This window comes from Chaetodon auriga, chromosome 16, assembly GCF_051107435.1.
Source record: "Chaetodon auriga isolate fChaAug3 chromosome 16, fChaAug3.hap1, whole genome shotgun sequence".
In the NCBI taxonomy this organism is placed as follows: Eukaryota; Metazoa; Chordata; class Actinopteri; order Chaetodontiformes; family Chaetodontidae; genus Chaetodon; species Chaetodon auriga.
The window spans coordinates 5,969,330-5,986,673 of record NC_135089.1 but is presented as its reverse complement, the minus strand read 5'-3'; the positions used below and the strand labels follow the sequence as shown (position 1 = coordinate 5,986,673).

The 17,344-nt window shown below is 44.6% G+C and overlaps 1 protein-coding gene across 1 annotated transcript; it reads left to right on the top strand.

Moving 5' to 3' along the window:
• The first annotated feature begins 387 nt into the window (after nt 1-387).
• On the top strand, nt 388-15,417 carry c1ql1l2 (complement component 1, q subcomponent-like 1-like 2). Its single transcript, XM_076753132.1, has 2 exons — nt 388-1,561; nt 13,617-15,417. Exons 1-2 carry the CDS (start codon nt 953-955, stop codon nt 13,794-13,796), a joined length of 789 nt encoding a protein of 262 aa, XP_076609247.1. The 5' UTR covers nt 388-952; the 3' UTR covers nt 13,797-15,417.
• Nucleotides 15,418-17,344: the final 1,927 nt, after the last annotated feature.

Here is a 17,344-nt window from a genome sequence, read left to right as displayed (position 1 = left end):
AGTCTGGATGCTGATAAGAGAGAGGAGAAAGCAAGGGAGTGAGAAACGGCATCAAAAGTGGGGAAAAAGGAAGGAGGGTGAGGAGAGAGGAAAAGAGAGGGATGAAAGAGGGGGAGCGAGATGGTCAGGGGGGTTGTGTTGGTTCCTCAGCGGTTCGGGAGAGTGGTAGAAAGAAACGCAGTGTGATGAGGGTCCTTCCTCTGAGTGAGCCGGAGAGAGAGAGAGAGAGAGAGAGAGAGAGAGAGAGAGAGAGAGAGAGAGAGAGAGAGAGAGAGAGAAAGGGACGAAACCACACCAACCTCGCGCTTGATGGGGGAGCAGAGGGGAGGGGTGGGGGGGCTCCGCTGCTACCGCCGTATAAAAAGCCAAGCCTGAGAATCCGGCACCACAAACTCACCACACACACACACACACACACATACACACACACACACACACACTGATCCAGTGGCTGCTCTGTATCTCTCACACTCACCCACTCTCTTCATTTTCTCTCTCTCTCTCTCTCTCTCTCTCTCTCTCTCTCCCTCTCTCTCTCTCTCTCTCTCTGTCTCGCTCCCTCTGTCTCTCACTCCATTCCTCTGGGCTCTGCATCCTTGTTGCTTATTCTCACAAGTCAGATTGTGTTTGTAAGTACGTGCTGAATGTCTCCTTGTGTATGCTTGGGTTTCCTTAGGTCTTTATGTATGTGTGAATGACTGGTTGCCTACTTTAGTGTGACTGAGCAGAGCAGAGAGGAGAATCAAGTGTATGTGGGTCTCTGTCTCACCCTCACACACTTGCCGGTCCTCTTGCAACTCTTCTCGGGATCTCCGGGTTCCTTTCCTCGGTGACAGGCTCCCCACACCAAGCAGTCACCATTTCCGCCCCCGGGAGACCCACGCTGGCAGCGCAGCCCCTTCCCCGACTCAGCATCGGGAGGAAGACCCTGGTGGCGGCTGCCGTAGGGGTTATGCTGGTCCTGGTGCTGGTGGTCCTCATCCCCGTGCTCGTCAGCTCTGTGGGTACAGATGCCAGCCACTATGAGATGCTGGGCACCTGTCGTATGGTGTGCGACCCCTACTTGAACAAGGGCACTCCGGCCAGCAGCACCAGCTCCACCGGTCTCCAGGCTGAGGCAGAGGCGTTGAGCGACCACAGCAACGTGCTTCCACCCTCCACCTTACTGCAGGGCCCACAGGGGAAGCCTGGCAGGCCAGGCAAGCCGGGACCACCCGGACCACCTGGAGAACCGGGACCACCAGGACCAGCGGGGCCTCCTGGCGACAGAGGGGATCAAGGAAGGACTGGGATTTTGGGTCTGGGGGGGAACGGAGCTATCAGCACAGCCACCTACAGCACGGTGCCTCGGGTGGCCTTCTATGCAGGGCTTAAGAACCCCCACGAAGGTTATGAGATCCTCAAGTTTGACGACGTGGTCACCAACCTTGGCAACAACTATGATGGCATTTCGGGCAAATTCATCTGCAGCATACCGGGCACGTACTTCTTCATCTACCATGTGCTGATGAGAGGAGGGGACGGCACCAGCATGTGGGCAGACCTCTGCAAAAATGGTCAGGTTAGTGCTTTGAAACTTTTCCTGACTTTCCTCTCCTCCGTGTCAGCATACCTGACTCCTCTGATACTCTCCTCCTCCCCCTCGCCGCCTCCTCTATGCTCTCTCTTAAAAATCCACATTGTAGGAAGCTGACTTTTCACAAAGCCAGCGAATAAAAAGTGACATTGCGAGGGAAGCGTGCGCATCTGCCGTGCGCCTCCAAAGCCCAGAGCGCACAGCTGTGGCACCCAGCGCGCCTGGAGATAAAGATGTGTTGACTGGTTGCAACCCGCGTCCCCTCTTCGCGTGATGCGTCCTGACATTGCCGCGTCCCGTGATCCAAAGGACGGTCACAGGTTGAGCTGAACGGGCGGTGCGCGCCGATCTTTTGGAAAATTTGGAAATCCGGCGTTCCGTTTTTTTCTGAAATAAAATTAATGTCCAGAGGAATTTATTGGCAGTTTGTGCCGGAGGGTTGGCATTTACAGCGTTTTAGAGTAAACGGGAGTGATAAGTGTTTGATATGGCATCTTATCCTTAAGTGTTCAGTTTATTATTTGTGTGATTATAGCCGACTGTATTTCGAGTTATGGAATTGTCAAGGCTTTATTATTACTATTATTGTTAGTATTATTATTATTATCATTATTATTATTATTATTATTATAAAAGCCAATGTGTGTATCCGATTCTGTCTCATACAACTTTTAGATTAAAGCGGCTTGTCTGCGCTGTAGGTGTAAAAAGAGGGAACATAATAGAAATTTCTCTTCCAATATTTGGACCGTACCTGTCTGTACGAGCACGCCGGATGACACCGCCTGTCCGCGGCTGCATCCATCTATCTTTGCATCGTGTTAAACACATTAGGACGTCGACGTGATCTATTCTCGGCTTCTTTGATGCATCATTTTAATGGGGCTCTAATTTTATTTAGCGCCCCGGAGGGTCTTCTCAGGTTGGTAATGTGTGCCAGTGTGGTTTGCAGCCTTCCGATCAGCCGTCAGATCTTTTATCTTCAAAGTGGCTGCAAAATGCGTTTCGCCTGTAAAAAGATGGGTGTTAAACTACACTTAATGCGGATATTGTTTGCTGAGGCTGCAGCTGTGTCTATATCTAATATCATAACAAACACGAATAAGGCAAAAGTATTTTTTTTTAAAAAAAAAAAAATCAGAGAAGAAGCCACCTGTTATTTTTTTTTTTAAAAAAGGCTTCGTGCTCCAGAAAGCAGCTTTCACATCTCTTGCAAAACTAATTTCAGTGACATGCAAAGTCCCAATGCTTTATAAATACTATGAGTTCAGTTCTGTGTTAAAATGTATTATATGAATAAAATATCATGAGAAAGTTAAGGGGTTCTCAGCGTTGCATTTCACACTGATGCTTCTCTAATGTATATGTGCATGCTTCAGAGGCTCAGCTGCACCTTATTGCTTGCCACCATAATGTTTATACTCAAAGTCAATTGTACACATGGAGACACAGCACTGTGCTGCTGGTGACAGACGTCTGTTTTTGTACATGATAAGTGAGCTCACGCTTTACTCATCTTACTTCACACAAGTCACAGGAAATGCATTATTTCAAGTCTATTTCATGGACATTTGGAGATTCTCATTCACCGTCATCAGCTTGTTCTACAGTCAGAAACACAGCCCTGCAATGAGGCGAAATAAATACGAAATATAAGCTAAAATCCACCAAATCTGATCCTCCAACTGTCATTTCACACCATCACCCCACAGCCTCTCCAACCTGTTTCACACATGCTGGCAGCGCAATCATTTTATTTTTGCTTGATTTGAATTTTCTGAAGTTTTTTTTAATATGTTCTTGCCAACTGCAATTCAAAACAAAACCATGTCAATTGATAAAGACAGAGTTAGACAAAAGCAGAAAGCTGCTGGGGTCTTGGGGAAGTGCTGATGTGTGAGAGAAGAGAGAAAATGAACCTGCTGTCTCACCAAGGCAGCTAGAGGTTAATTCCTTTACCCTCGCCAAGTTCACACCCAGCAAGGAAAAGAGAGTTCCAGCAATCACCTTCTATATATAATGTCTCACTCAACAGTAATGTTTATGGGTGGGCGTAAAAGCATTGATATATAATAGGGGAAGAAGAACATATGTTCCTATAAAACGCCTTCTGTTCCCGCTTCATTGTGCTCCCAAGAGGAGGTACTTAAGTTAGACGCACAGTGTGCATCTCCAGAGACCCGAGTAATGTTTATAAAGTGGTAACTGCCTCTCTTTCTCTGTCTTCTTCTATCCTATGCACAGCTTATACATAAACTCAGTCCTCTTGCTGTGGTGTTTATTAGCTTGTGTGCTTGGCTGCTGGAAAAGGCCCCAGAGCCTTAGTCTGCATAAATGACTGTGAATGGTTATAAATGCGGGGCCAAGTTATGCTACATCATTGATGAAGCACCGAGAGTCAAACTGAAGCTCCTGCAGTCACAGTGTTGCTTTCCTCAGCTCATTAAGGCTGCAAAAAGCTACATTGTGAGTTGGGACAGGGGAGGCCAGGGAATTGCGGACAATACGAGTATTTTATCATCTTTTGGCCTCAGTCGGGCGGCCGGTTTCCAGGCCCTGCAGTGCCGCTTCACTCCAGCATGTGCTCCTCCCACTCCAGGGGTTCTTACAAGCTGTGTCTAACATCAACATCCATTTCTTCTCCTCTTCCTCCACTTCCCCTTTTTCACTTGGCAGAGTGCAACACAAGGATCCCAACACTGTCCCCAGAACTTTGACACTTTTCAAGCTAGACCAAAAAGTGAGCCTCCTGGTAAACAAGCAAATAGGAAATCTATTTTCAGCACAGCACATTTTATCTGCTTTCCAAGTTCCTCTCCACACACTCTTTTGGCGTCTTCATCGCCTGTTCTTCTACTTGCATGCCAAATATTGCAACCAATCCTAAACTCTCTCCAGTAAATCAGTGTTTTGCTATAACCTGTCTCGGACTGAGAGATACAGAAGTGACAATGAAGACAAATTGATTGGCCGCAGCAGAAAGGAGAGAGGACAGAAAAGACATAGTTATTGTGCTATTGGGCCATCGAGTCTATTTAATTGTAATTAAAAAGCTTGAACCAGATCCAGGATGTGTTTGCGCTTCTCCTCTCCATTCCCTTCTTAATATTGTTATTAATCCGCAAAACCGTTTCAGAGTTAATTAAAAGCAATGACTTCAGCGTCAGTCTCTCAAGAGGACCATAGTGAATAATCACTCTGTCTCCTCCTTTAATAAGCTTCAGCGTCCTTCGTGCACATGGCTCTTCCCTAGCAATTACTGCTGCAGTCTCCTCCTCACATACACACACATCCACACACGCTCACACACGCGCATATACGAGCACGCTCGCACCCCCCCCCCCACCCTACCCTCCTAACCCACTGCCTCAACCCACCCCAACTGTGCACTGCCCTCCATCTCTCCTCTATGGCAGGTCTACAGGAGCTCACTTTTCTGCAGGAGCAAAAAGTTTTCATCTTAAAAAAGGAAAAGTTTTTTTTTTTTTGTTTTTTTTTTAGAAAGCTGCAAAACAGAATCCAGATTGCGCTATCACAGAATCGATTTGCTAAAACACAATGCCATCAATATTCTTCATTGCTCTCAAGTGATGCATTGCGCTATAACAGAATAAGTTAGAGCCTACCCTCCTTTTCTTAGATTTTGTTTTGCGCTTCAAAGAGATTCTTCTTTCACCCTGAAGAGCTCCAGCTCGTGTGTCATTTCCCTGTCAAACCACTCGCCATCATAGACTCCACGGGGGTATCCAGCTCTGTTGCACATGAACGCAAGACTGTTTATCCTGTTGCTCTGTATGCAGGTGAAACCCACGCATTGTGTTTAGCATGTGGTATCAATCCCAACATTAAACACAGGAGATGAGCCATCTGGATGAGGGTCTGCTCTGTTTGATTCGGTGTTTGACATATGCTCTAAAGATGGGTGTGAATAACACAAAGAGATTGCATTCAACAGTTTACCACTCAGGTTGGACTGTTGTCTTAAAGGATTTTCACGAGGGAAAGGCGGCAGATTTTCAGTCCAAAAATGAACGACCGTTTGCGAGCACTAAACACACACACACACACACATTATCTACACACAGATACAGCAATACTTCGACTTGATTGATTTTAACATTCTGGTAATGTTCAGACCTGCTATTCTTCATCATGGTCTGACTTCAGCACTGAGAGGCCTCTGTGCGTCTGCCCGGTGTAACAGAGAGACTCTGTCTGAAACAGACAGACTGGGTTTGAGAGAGCCACCCTCAGTCCCTCAGCCTCTCTGCCTGTGGTATTGATCCCCTTATGTGTATGTGTGCATGCGTGTGTGTGCATGTATGTGTCTCTTTCCTTTTCCTGACAGACCATTTCTTTCTGTGTGATGTATACTGTGGCATTTCTTCTATAATCAGCCAGAGAGGTAGTGGAGGCGGACCTTTGGCCTTGATCTGCTGTGTAATTGGACATTGGATTTGACACTCTGCCGAGTGGAACATTAGAGCTGGCCTAATTAGGTGCGAGGGCTATCAAATGAAGATTGGCCCATGTTGTTAGGAAATACCACACAGATTGGAAATGTCAAGATGACATCGGGCTGTCATCTGCAAGCAGAGGGAAGAAAATCTATCATTTATTAGTGAAGTTTCAAAACTTGCTTGAAAGCTGCCCACCACTTGTCTGTAATAATTCTATTACTTTTAAACATTTGAGTTCCTCAAATAGAAAGCCATTAGAGCCCAGGAGTGCACACACTCCCTGCACTGGCATCTCAGATTAAGCAGCTCATGAAATACTGCCATAACATCTCGTGTATTGTGAGAGCAAAAACATACGATCTAAAATAGGCTATGGATTGTCTCCTGTGGCTGGCTGACTCAAGGATGCTATGGTGTTGACTCACAAGGCTTCTTCATTATAATGAGGGCCATATGGGAGATAGACAAGTGCCCCTGGCCCTCTTATGCAAACATCTCTCTCTGCGTCTCTCCCCACGCCCCTGACATTTAGCCGTCCCCTGGATTCAGTTTTCAGTGATACCCACAATTATCCTGTCCCTCTTCACAGGAAAGCAGCGAGTCAATGGCTTCAAATGACTCACAGTCGGCTACATAACTCAACGCGTTTAACACCTACTGCTCTCCCCCCTCCTCCCTTAAATTGAATATGGGCAAGACATAAACAATCACCCCAGTTAGGGAGGATGAATCGGCTATTGTGTGAAAAATGCTTGTCATAGCAAAGCTGTCTGCCTCTCTCCAACACTTAAAGAGAAAGTCACTTTGCCTCCTTTTAACGGAATCTTTTTTATTCCGGAAAAAAAAGAAAATTGCAGTGCCTGAGGGTTACTAGGAAGCACAGTGGAAAAATAGGCTTAGTGTGAACAAAGGTTGAAAATTTTGCAGCAAAAGTCTCCTCTCAGATAATGCTGCGAGCAGTGATTGCGGTTTTGGCGCTGGAGGCAGACAGTGCTGTGTACCTCAGTAATTGACTGAGCGTGATGAGTCAGACACAAGAAAGAAAGAAGTGGCTGGATTGCAGGTCAAAGTTGATGATTCTTTTTTTCCACTGCTGTTTTCCTCTTTCAGTGGCTCTTTCAGGGGGAGTGGGTTTGATTTCATCCTCTTTGTTGCCACTGTTGAATTGCGATGCCATTATTTTGCCCTCTTGAGGGTGTCTGCAGTATTTGGAGCAAGTATCGGCGGCACATGTGATAAACGAATGCCCGGCACCAGACTCACCTTTAGCGTTAATGTAAGCAATTTGATAAACAGCGATAGGTTTGTGCGGTGAAGTCATTCTGTTTCAGAGGAGGCTTAGCAGGTACAAAGAGAACAGCTGGTGAAATTAATTCAGGAAGCCTTTTTCTACACTCCTCTGACAGATGGCAAATCTCCTGTTACCATTTCATTCCTCTTATCATGTTTTCATTTAGGTTCCTCCGACAAATAAACCTGCAACACATGGGAGCCCCGACGCTTTCTGACACAACAATTCTCCTGCAACCCACCGTAGTTTCCTGTTCTCATTATTTCCCAAAAATTGCATCTTGTGTGTATGTGTGCGCGGCAAAAATGCGTGTGGACGTGTGTGTGTGTATGTGTGGTGCAGTGAAATGCTGGACCAGGCTCGAGCTATCTAAGCTGCTATTAAGCATGCAGTTCACGGCTGGAATGTTCAAACACAATTAGAATGCAGTACACTTTGATTTAAGGAGGACCAATAGACTCGTTGATCCAAAATGGAGGCTCAACATCAAGTCAACAAATCCTTGTCGGAGAAGCCGTGAGACATGTCCTTGTCACAGTGACAAAGCCTCTTGTAAGATCTCTGTCCCACTGGGACATTACAGGCTCCTCCTGCACCAGACACAACAGATAAAACATCAAATTGTTGTGATTTTCATAAGAAGCATTCTAAGAAAGGTTTATGATAGAATGAAAATCATCTAAAATGCCTTTTCAGCGGAGGCTGATTGGAAAAGAAATAGCAGTCATTGAGGAGCTGTGATGGAGCAGCATTTTAAAATGATCTCTTTTCGTCACATAAACACCGTCGTTATTGATGACTGTGATGCTCATTGACAGTTGTGAAGTGCAGAAGCTAAGAATCCACACTTAACTCTACCAGGCACGTGATATCTATTAAGTCCAAGTGCATCCTTGAATTTTCTGTGTCTCCACTCCACATATTATTCAATCAAAGCCATCACGTTGACGATGTGACGGATGCAAACATGCACGAGCAGCCACAAGGAAGACAACATCACATGACACCTCATTTACCATCGCTGGATCCGGCGCTCAAAGCCTCATGCTTTGTTTGTCTTGTCAAAGTTCCTCTACATATTCTGTATCAAGGTCACGCACTGCCAGTCGGCTGCTTGTCCTGCTCGTCTCCCGCTATACATCGCCGTACCCCGGATTTGAACCTCTGGTTTCATATCCCTAACAAGTTCCTTGTGTGCACTGGAGACAAAAAAAAAAGAGAAATAGCTCCAATAGGAGCTCCCTGATCATTATTTCAAAAACAGTGAGAGGTTTTATTCATGCGTGTTTATCACTGAAAGCAAACGAAGGAGGCCTAGACTGCGGCAGTTAAGTCTCAGAAGGGGATAAAAACCATTAGAGCAGAGAAACAAAACAAAACAAAAATACCATCGTGGAAGAACTAGAAGGATTTCAGGGAAGGTTGCTTTCACCAGGGCTTTCCTTATTCTGCGTCTGCTAAAGAAAAATGTTATAATTGTCTTGTCTCCCTCCTCCTCCCAAACAACATCAATCGTGCACTTGAAGACGTTCTAAATTTAGCTCTTTAAAGAGCAAATGAAGAGAATAATTTAAGCTATATTACACATCTGAGACATTGCCTGAGGTTCTGAGGTTCTGTGTGAACACCTGGAAAGCAAATATTTTGATAAAGTTTCATTAAAATCCCAACAATCCTCCTGAGCCATCATCGCCCGCTCCCCCACCAACCCAAAGCGGTAACCCTCTAATAGGATGGTGTTGACTTTGCGCGCTCAGGGCTCATCATCTGATATTAATATGCACTGGACGCCGGCATCTCAGAATCAGAGCAGGAGGCTTTGTTTGCACATCGATATGAGCTGTGCTAGATTTAATCAGGAGGATAAACAATAAAAAAATGTACAATATTCCATATATTACTCCTGCATCTTAAAACCTCTCCTTAGAATTTCATTATCCAGATTAGCCTTTATAGCACTCGTACATTTCAATGTGACTTTCACTGTCTGTGGTGTGTTGTTAGAAAGTTTTAACACCCTCCAAATCTTCCCTTTTTTAAACATAAAGAAGGTGATTTGGAAGATACAGTAAAGTTTGTCTCGCTGTCTATGCAAATATCGCTGTGAGAGCTGTGCCCATGCTGGATGTTCTTTTAAATTCATCTGGCTCACAATAAACGTTTTGTTTGGCCATTTTCTTATTCATTTCACCTTCTATTACTAAACTGAGCTCTCTTTTAAGAAAAATCATTGACAATAAGGCTGTTCAGAGGGTTGAAGAGGTGTCAGCCTTGCTCCTCTCTGCTCTGTGATTCAATGCATGAGCTGAAGGCAATGCAAAGAACAGCTCACTCTGAAAATCATTCAGAGAACTCAATGTTTGCAAGAGGAGTTCACAAGAAATCCAGCAGAATATTGGCCCTAAAAGCACAAACAGAGCACAGATAGCTGCACGTAATTAAAATTCAGCATTTTTTTATTGTGGTGACACTTTTGAGAAATGTCTCGCAGTCCTTGCTTGCTTTCTGTAGTTTCGAGCATTGAATCATAGAAAATCAGCGGTAATAGCGGCCATAAATAAGCCGAATAGTTGTTCTTCTCCCCCGAGCGACGCAGAGAAACACTGTGGCAGCACGCACAGTGTTGATTTCTGGGGGATATCTGCAGAAATGTATGTCTCACCGAAGATGAAGTGTTGCGGAGGGATCTGTAATGCAACGTCACACACACTTTAGCACACAGCTTGGTTTGACCAGGTTCAAAACGGTGTCACAGATAAAGCACCTTACCACTTAAATGTTTCTTATAGCAGTGGGAGAAAAGGCTCACTCCAGCCTCCAGCGTGAGTCTGTGTGGCTTTGTGCCGCTCAGGACGAAAGCACTTTCGACTCTGGCACGTCTTTCTTTAGGAATGTTCTGGTTTCTATCACAGGTTTTTAATTCTTGTACCATTTGCAGCTTAAGAAATAATTTGCTGAATATGACTAACTGTTTCTCATGTGCTGTACCAGTGATTCAAACTACTGAATATCCAGTTCAAAAGCTTTACATTTGCTATTTTGAGACGCCTCTGCACATCCTCTGCACACTTTTATGTTCCCAACAGCAGGTTGTTAAAAATCAACAGAAGATGAGGTTTAGCATGATCAGTGATAGCTACTGTGGCAGAAAAGACAACAGGAAGAACATCCTTAATATAACTTAGCTTCATTAACAGAAAAAAACTAAGCACAGATACTCACTGAGGACTCGTATCTGGGAAGAGCAGCGTAGAAACACTACAATAATAGGCACCAAAATGGAGAAAAAATAGAAAACAAACAAACAAAAATCCCCACTGGATTCTTTCAAGAAATCTTTAAATCGATGACTTAAATTGTGAAAAATATACACTTTACAATTTCAATAAATCGAGAACCTGTTCCAGGCTCCCCGTTAGGTTTGGAAAGAGTTCTGTGCCGGAGATCTCTGTCAGTAGCTGGCCTCTCCTCACATTTGTCAATATGCCTGTTGTGTGTGCTCCTTAAATAGGCCAGCTAATTATTGGGAATCCTCTATGACGCCTGTTGGGCCAGTTTGTCGACATCCTCTCGAAAAGCCCCGATTTAAAGCTGTGTGGGCAAACACGGAGCCAAGGCAAGGCCCAGGATGGACTTTGGAGACCTGATAATGAGCCACAAGGAAACACTTGAAATGCACGTGCAAAAATTGATTTTGATTCAACCTCACTGACCAGACTAAGTGACTAATTGGCTTATTTAACCAGTGGCTACTTCGAAGGATGTACAGTACGTTCCCTTCCCACCTCAAGAGAAAATAATGATCTTTTTGTTCGATTCTCTTCTATTTAAGTTACGACTAACACAGTTCCCCTTGTTAGCAGAAGGATAACATTTTCTATTGTTTGGCTGTGTACCCCGACCAGCACAAGGGACTGTGGATGAAACAGTGCCGTTTAGGGTCAAGCGGCAACCTTTAAATTCAGCATCCATGTTGGGTCAACAGTTTCGGAATCATGAAACCCTTTTATAGTGATCAAAGTTAGCTGACAGATTAACATGAATGTAACAAGGGCAGAATAATCAACTGAAATCATATCGAAACTGCAGTATGACAAAATGCAATATCCAAGTTGCAGGAGCTGCAATTTTTTGATAAAGGTAAAATGTGTCAGAACATGAAGCACTTAGGTGCTGCAGAGATGCCCCGGCCTAAAAATTCTTCAGATGTAAGGGAATCATCATCATTTTTAGATATTTTCCAGAGGAAATGAAAGCAAAAATTACCATTTCCACTAAAATTGTTAATCATATTGCAATTACAATATTTTTTTGCATATCGTTTGGCCCTGAATGTAACTGCAGCTGATGACCCACAGACCTGGTGACGCTCTGCTCGGCCTTCTTGCTTGTCTTTGCCTTCAGTCTGGTCTTTGGCAGTTGATGCAGATGCTAAGTTGCTTTGACATCAAGCGACTGACTTGACAGTGGCCATAAAACATTTCGGGTCATCGTCCTGCAGCATGGTCTTTAAATTTGCAGGGGCTAAAAAGTCCTACACTGTTCACCCGATGCGAACGTGGACACCTCCTTAGAGGTCCATAGTCTTTGTTAAAAGGTCTGGGAGAATAAAGTGACACAGGAAAGAAGTATAAAGCCTTTCTGTGGAGCTGCACAAAGGCGACCTTACCAGCCCTCTGCAGCCTGTTTGCTACATTAGCCGCTAGCAGCACGAATCCCTAAAATCTGCGACCGAACTGCTGCTGGTTGCATTGTCGGTAACGTAGGCGGCAGGCTTTGACAAAAAGGAACATGGTGGAGTACTTTTTTACATCTCAAACTTAATGTGCTGGAATTTAGAGCCAAAACAACAGAAAATGCCATGTGCCACTGTCCAAATAATTAACAGCCTGCACAGCACAGAATAAGCTTTAAGTTTATGACTGTTGTGGAGGAATATATTTACTTAGGGCTGTTGGCTCAGCAGACAAAGGCACACGCTGTACGCTGGCAACATCCAGTCTGTGACCTTCACTGGATGTCACTGATTTCTCAAACTTTCTACTCATTTTGCACAGATTTTATTCATATTGTACTTGGCAAAGAGAGGCTTCCTGTACAAACAGTTACACGTCTTAAAGATTGCAGCTTCAGAGACAGGATTTTGTGGTAGTAATTCCTACTGATAATATGCACAATTAGTCTCTTTGCCACACACACACACACACACACACACACACACACACACACAGGCTCATGGTTGAAAACACAGCTATTGTTTCAGCGCCCATTTGGCACTGCAGCTACACCTTCCTCCCCAGAGAGAGAGAGCATGTTTGTGGTGGAGGTCTTAATTAGGCAGGACAGGTTATTTAGAAACGGTTCCAAATGTCCTGTAGCCAGACTGGCAGAATATGCGTGTTCACACATGCACACGCACACACAGACAAACATAGCTGTAAAAAAAAAATTCCTTCAATGAGTTTACGCGATATAAAAGAGAAATCTTTTATACCATGCCGTCCAATGATTCATGACGCTGCTCGCTATGAGTTATCAGATATTTCTGTTTGCATTCGGTGGGCGTCCTCAGTGTATTTTTTAATTGTATTTCCTCCACAATGAGAAGCCCTCAGAGCCTGCCCTGTTGCTGAGTTTCGGAGACTTTCTCGTTCTGTGGACCTTTTGTTCCAAGGTTGAATGTTAGGTCTTCTAAGACCACTGGCTTGATTGAAACCATAAATCTGTTTGACAGAAAGGCACGAGGTGACTGACCCTCTGCCTGCTCCTGTAGGTTTAATATCAATATGAAGAACTATTTGTGCCATTGTTGTGTCCAGTAATTCATTTAACTTCAAAATGAAAAACTTTGCGAGATTTCAAGAAAATGTGCTGGAAAATGGAGGTTTTATTTTGGTATTCCCCAACACTCTCCTCCTGTGCAACACACTTCGTTATTCTCTTGTGGCGCAGCAGTGCAATGATTTCTCAGACTAGTGACACGTTCTCCGGCTTTCTTCGGTTGTCCCTTCATTACCTCTGCCAAGCAGGAACATGACGTTTTTATGCTGTTTTAACGATTCCGGTCTCATTTGTTTGTTTGCTAGTTAATTAGCAGAATATCTTAAAAAAAACAGTGAATTTATTTAAGTCCATGGAAGAAAGATGTTACATGCTTTTCATGCAGTGTCTGTCTACCTGTGTGTATAAGAGTATGACAACCTACTGAATAAAGATGATGTTCCGATATGTTCTGCAGCTAACAAGACTGCCCGTTCTCCTACATGTTCGTCCGTCCCTGCTCTTCCAGGTTCGTGCCAGCGCCATTGCCCAAGACGCTGACCAGAACTATGACTACGCCTCCAACAGCGTCATCCTCCATCTGGACGCAGGGGACGAGGTTTACATCAAACTGGACGGAGGCAAAGCCCATGGAGGCAACAACAACAAGTACAGCACCTTCTCTGGCTTCATCCTCTACGCAGACTGAGAACAGACAGACACAGAGACAGTCAGACAGGAAGAGATTGAGAGAAAGAGTTGTACAACGGGGGGTGGGGTGTGTGTGTGTGTGTTAAAAGTCGGAATGCTTTCTAGTTTTCCTAATTCTCTCCATCATCACGGACACCTCTGCTTCGTATCCATCAGCCAAGACATCCAGGCTCTGTAGCCGAGCCTGGATGCAAAGCTCCCGAGGACACACTGACAGGGGCCGGGTGGGAGGCATGGGAGGAGTGGGACGCGGGGTGGAGGTGGGCTGGTTTTTCTGCACTCCTCACCACAATGCCGACGTGTCAGAAGCTCCTCGCTTTCAGTGTCTCTCCTCTTCAGCCCTGCTCCATTGCACAGAAATATCAACAACAAAAATGAAAAAGCGGATGATCTCACCTCTTCTCTCCACAGTGGCAACAGTCAGCTGTACTGTCAGTGGACTCAATTGACTGAAACTCGTAGTGTTGTTCTGTGCAATTTTCCTTAGACTGTGTTTTTATTTTGTAGACATGCATAATACTCTACACAAATGAGATCTATAAAAAAGAATATATTTGTCCCTTGTGAAGACATTCTGTTTGACTGAGAGAGCAGATTTGTGAGATGTTACATGTGATGCAGCTGGAACAGCTGGAAAAGAAATGTTTAAATGAAGCCTGTCAGAATTTCATGGCAGTGGGTGTTTTTCTTCATCGCTGGGTACAGCAAGGTAACTATATATCGTTCATGTGGAGAATAACATTACATTTCGCACTGTACCTTCCAATGTATCTGACAAAGGAATCATCTGGTTTCGACATTATCCCTTCCACAAACCACCTCACGCTGTTTCGCACACACACGATGTCCTGCTGCCGTCCAGATTAAAAGCAGAGCTCAAATCGTCTCTTCGATGTTCTAGTCTTTCGTAGACGCTCGACTCGGCACGACCGCGCGATGAAGCAAAATCCTCCGATTCAGAGTTAACCTAGTTGAAGAGCTCACCGATCTTTCTTCCACTTTGCTGTGCCGACCTCCGAGCCTCGTTGTGTGGTAAAAAATGTGGGAGAAAGTCACAAAGATGGAGAGAGAAAGAAGAAGAAATGAGTGATATGGTGGTGGTGGTGGTGGGGGGGGGTTCAGGCACAGTAACAGTGAGTGGGCAATTTTTCTGTTTCAGTGTCTCTGAGCTTCACTGGATGTCATCCATTCATTAGCTGCATATTCACTGACACACAGGCATTATGGTAATATTTACTCAACATGGCGGCCTGACAGCTTGCTTGAGAATGAAATTGATTGGGTGAGTGACTTGGTCTATTACGACCGCACGCTTGTGTGTGCGTGCGTGTGTTCGTACGCGTGAGTACGTATGTGTCCGTGCATACCAGTGAGTGTCTGCATTTTAGCATGTGCCGTGCCATAGCTACATCGTTCTTTTCCAGAGTTATTCTGTGCTACAGCCAATGACAGATATTCTACTCAGCAGCCAATGAGATTGTGCTCTGTAGGGTGGGGAGCCTCTATAGATATGATGAGAAGAACAAACAGCTTGTAAATGAAATCTATGACATGTTTGTCTATCTTATCTTTTGGAATTGTTGAATACATTTAAATAATAAATGGGATTTTTTGAGTGACTTGTCTCAGGAGAATTCTTGTATCCCAAATACGCTAATTAGAGAAAATGATCTCATTCGCTCTGTGAGACTAACTAACTACAGTGCAACAACATGACTGGAAATGTTGCCTATTCTGTCTAAAATAAGAATTTTAACAATGGCCTGTCAGCGCAAACATTAAAAAAAAGATCCCATCAGCAAGTCCCTCATCTCTCTTTTCTCTCCAAAAAGTAAAGTATATTTAGGGTGATGGGTATCGAGGGAGAGATTTCTGTGTTTATGCTCCCTTTGTCCCATCTGAAAGCCATCCTGCGAGCTTCCCTCCATCTGTAAAGGTGCGCTCGGAGATAAAGACCCTCCAACTTTAGCAACATCCACCGGTGGAGCAAAATGCAGCTCTTGAATGCTGATGAGTCCTTAAGGAAATGCAGCCTATTCCTCAATCGGCAATCACAGCGTCTTTTCACAGATTCTCATCAACAGCGGCGTGATATACCCAGCGTGGAAGTGCGGATGGAGGAGAAAAGACACGGGGAGGAAAGATTGAGCGAGATAGAAGAGGAGAGGTATATGCTTTGACAAAGACAGATGGAGACACGAGAGAAAGAGTAGGCCACAGAGAGAAGTAATGGGGAAGGGATAGATAGATGGGGAGAGGGTAAAGAGAAATATAAGGAAGACGGACAGAAGGAGAGGGGGGCTGGTACTGATTTGGGGCGGAGAGGGAGGAGGGCTGGATTGTTTTCAGGGTAGAGTGATTCCCTGTCGGGGCTGTGTGAGGTGTCAGGAGAGATTAGCTGGCGTGAAGCTGGAGGAGAAAGCTTGAGATAGCTTGGATTGGACAAGTGTCAAGGAGTGGACGTTCCTCAGACCTGGCAGGAATGGGATGTGACACTGTTTGCTGTGTTGGTCTGCAGGACTTTGCTGTTAAGGGAGTCAGTCACCCCTCTCTGTATCATTTTATCCATTTCCCCCCGGAAAAAGAAAACAAGCTAATGCACAATGGTGGGAATGAGAGATGTTTGAGGCGTGTTTAATGGAACGAACATCTGGAAATTGACATGATTACTAGAAACAGGAGCAGGGAAGAAGCATCTATTAGAGCGTTTTAGTGTTTGACACCAGGTCAGATTTTGTTCGAAATGTTTTGGTTTACACAAAGCGGGACAAAGTGGGAACTGGCTGCTCTTCAACACAAATGGACTTATGCTGTCAGAGCTGCTCGCAAACAGAGACGGCGGAAGAAGGAAAGGGGCAAAAGTGAAGCTGAGTTCCTGTTTCATCCTGTAACAAAAATGCATCTGCTTTGCAAAAGGGAGCAACAAGGCTCATGGAAAAAAGTGGGTCTCGCTCTGCTCGCTTGGCTCTAAGAATAAAGAATAATGAAGCAGTTTGGGTCAAATCTGTAAAATCAGCGGGTCGGGGAGCAGATTTGGATAACGTGTGCAGTATATATTCCACACAGAAATAGACTGATATACACAGAACATGCTGCTTCTGAGCTGATATTACTTCTTCATGCAGTATGACCAAACGCAAAACAAACTCACGAAGGATGCCGTGAGGGAAAAAATAACATGAATTAACAAGAAAAAATAAAGAATTGATCACGATCTGGATGACGCAGCAGACAGTCAGCAGTCTGTGGATGTTGAGATGTGGCCAGAAACAACTTTCCTGACAGAAGCTGTACACTGAAGAGGAACAGAAGGGTTGAAAAGCATTTAAGACAGAAGCCGGGGTGTTTCATTCATAACGAATCTGACGAATCACACCAGGGGCCTCATTTATAAAAGCGTTCTTAGATTTATACTCGAACTTAGTCTGAAGATCATTGTGCTTATGTTTGACTCACTAAATCCCATTTGTAACTTTCACACCTGTAGTCTGTAGATCTCAAATCAACTTAAATTGATGGCAGCTGCGATGGCGGAGGAGACTAAAG

Bases quoted from the DNA above. Each gene is read 5' to 3' on its own strand.
- c1ql1l2 (XM_076753132.1), top strand. From the start codon at position 953: ATGCTGGTCCTGGTGCTGGTGGTCCTCATCCCCGTGCTCGTCAGCTCT. The intron at 1,562-13,616 runs GTTAGTGCTTTG...CTGCTCTTCCAG, and splicing joins ACCTCTGCAAAAATGGTCAG to GTTCGTGCCAGCGCCATTGC.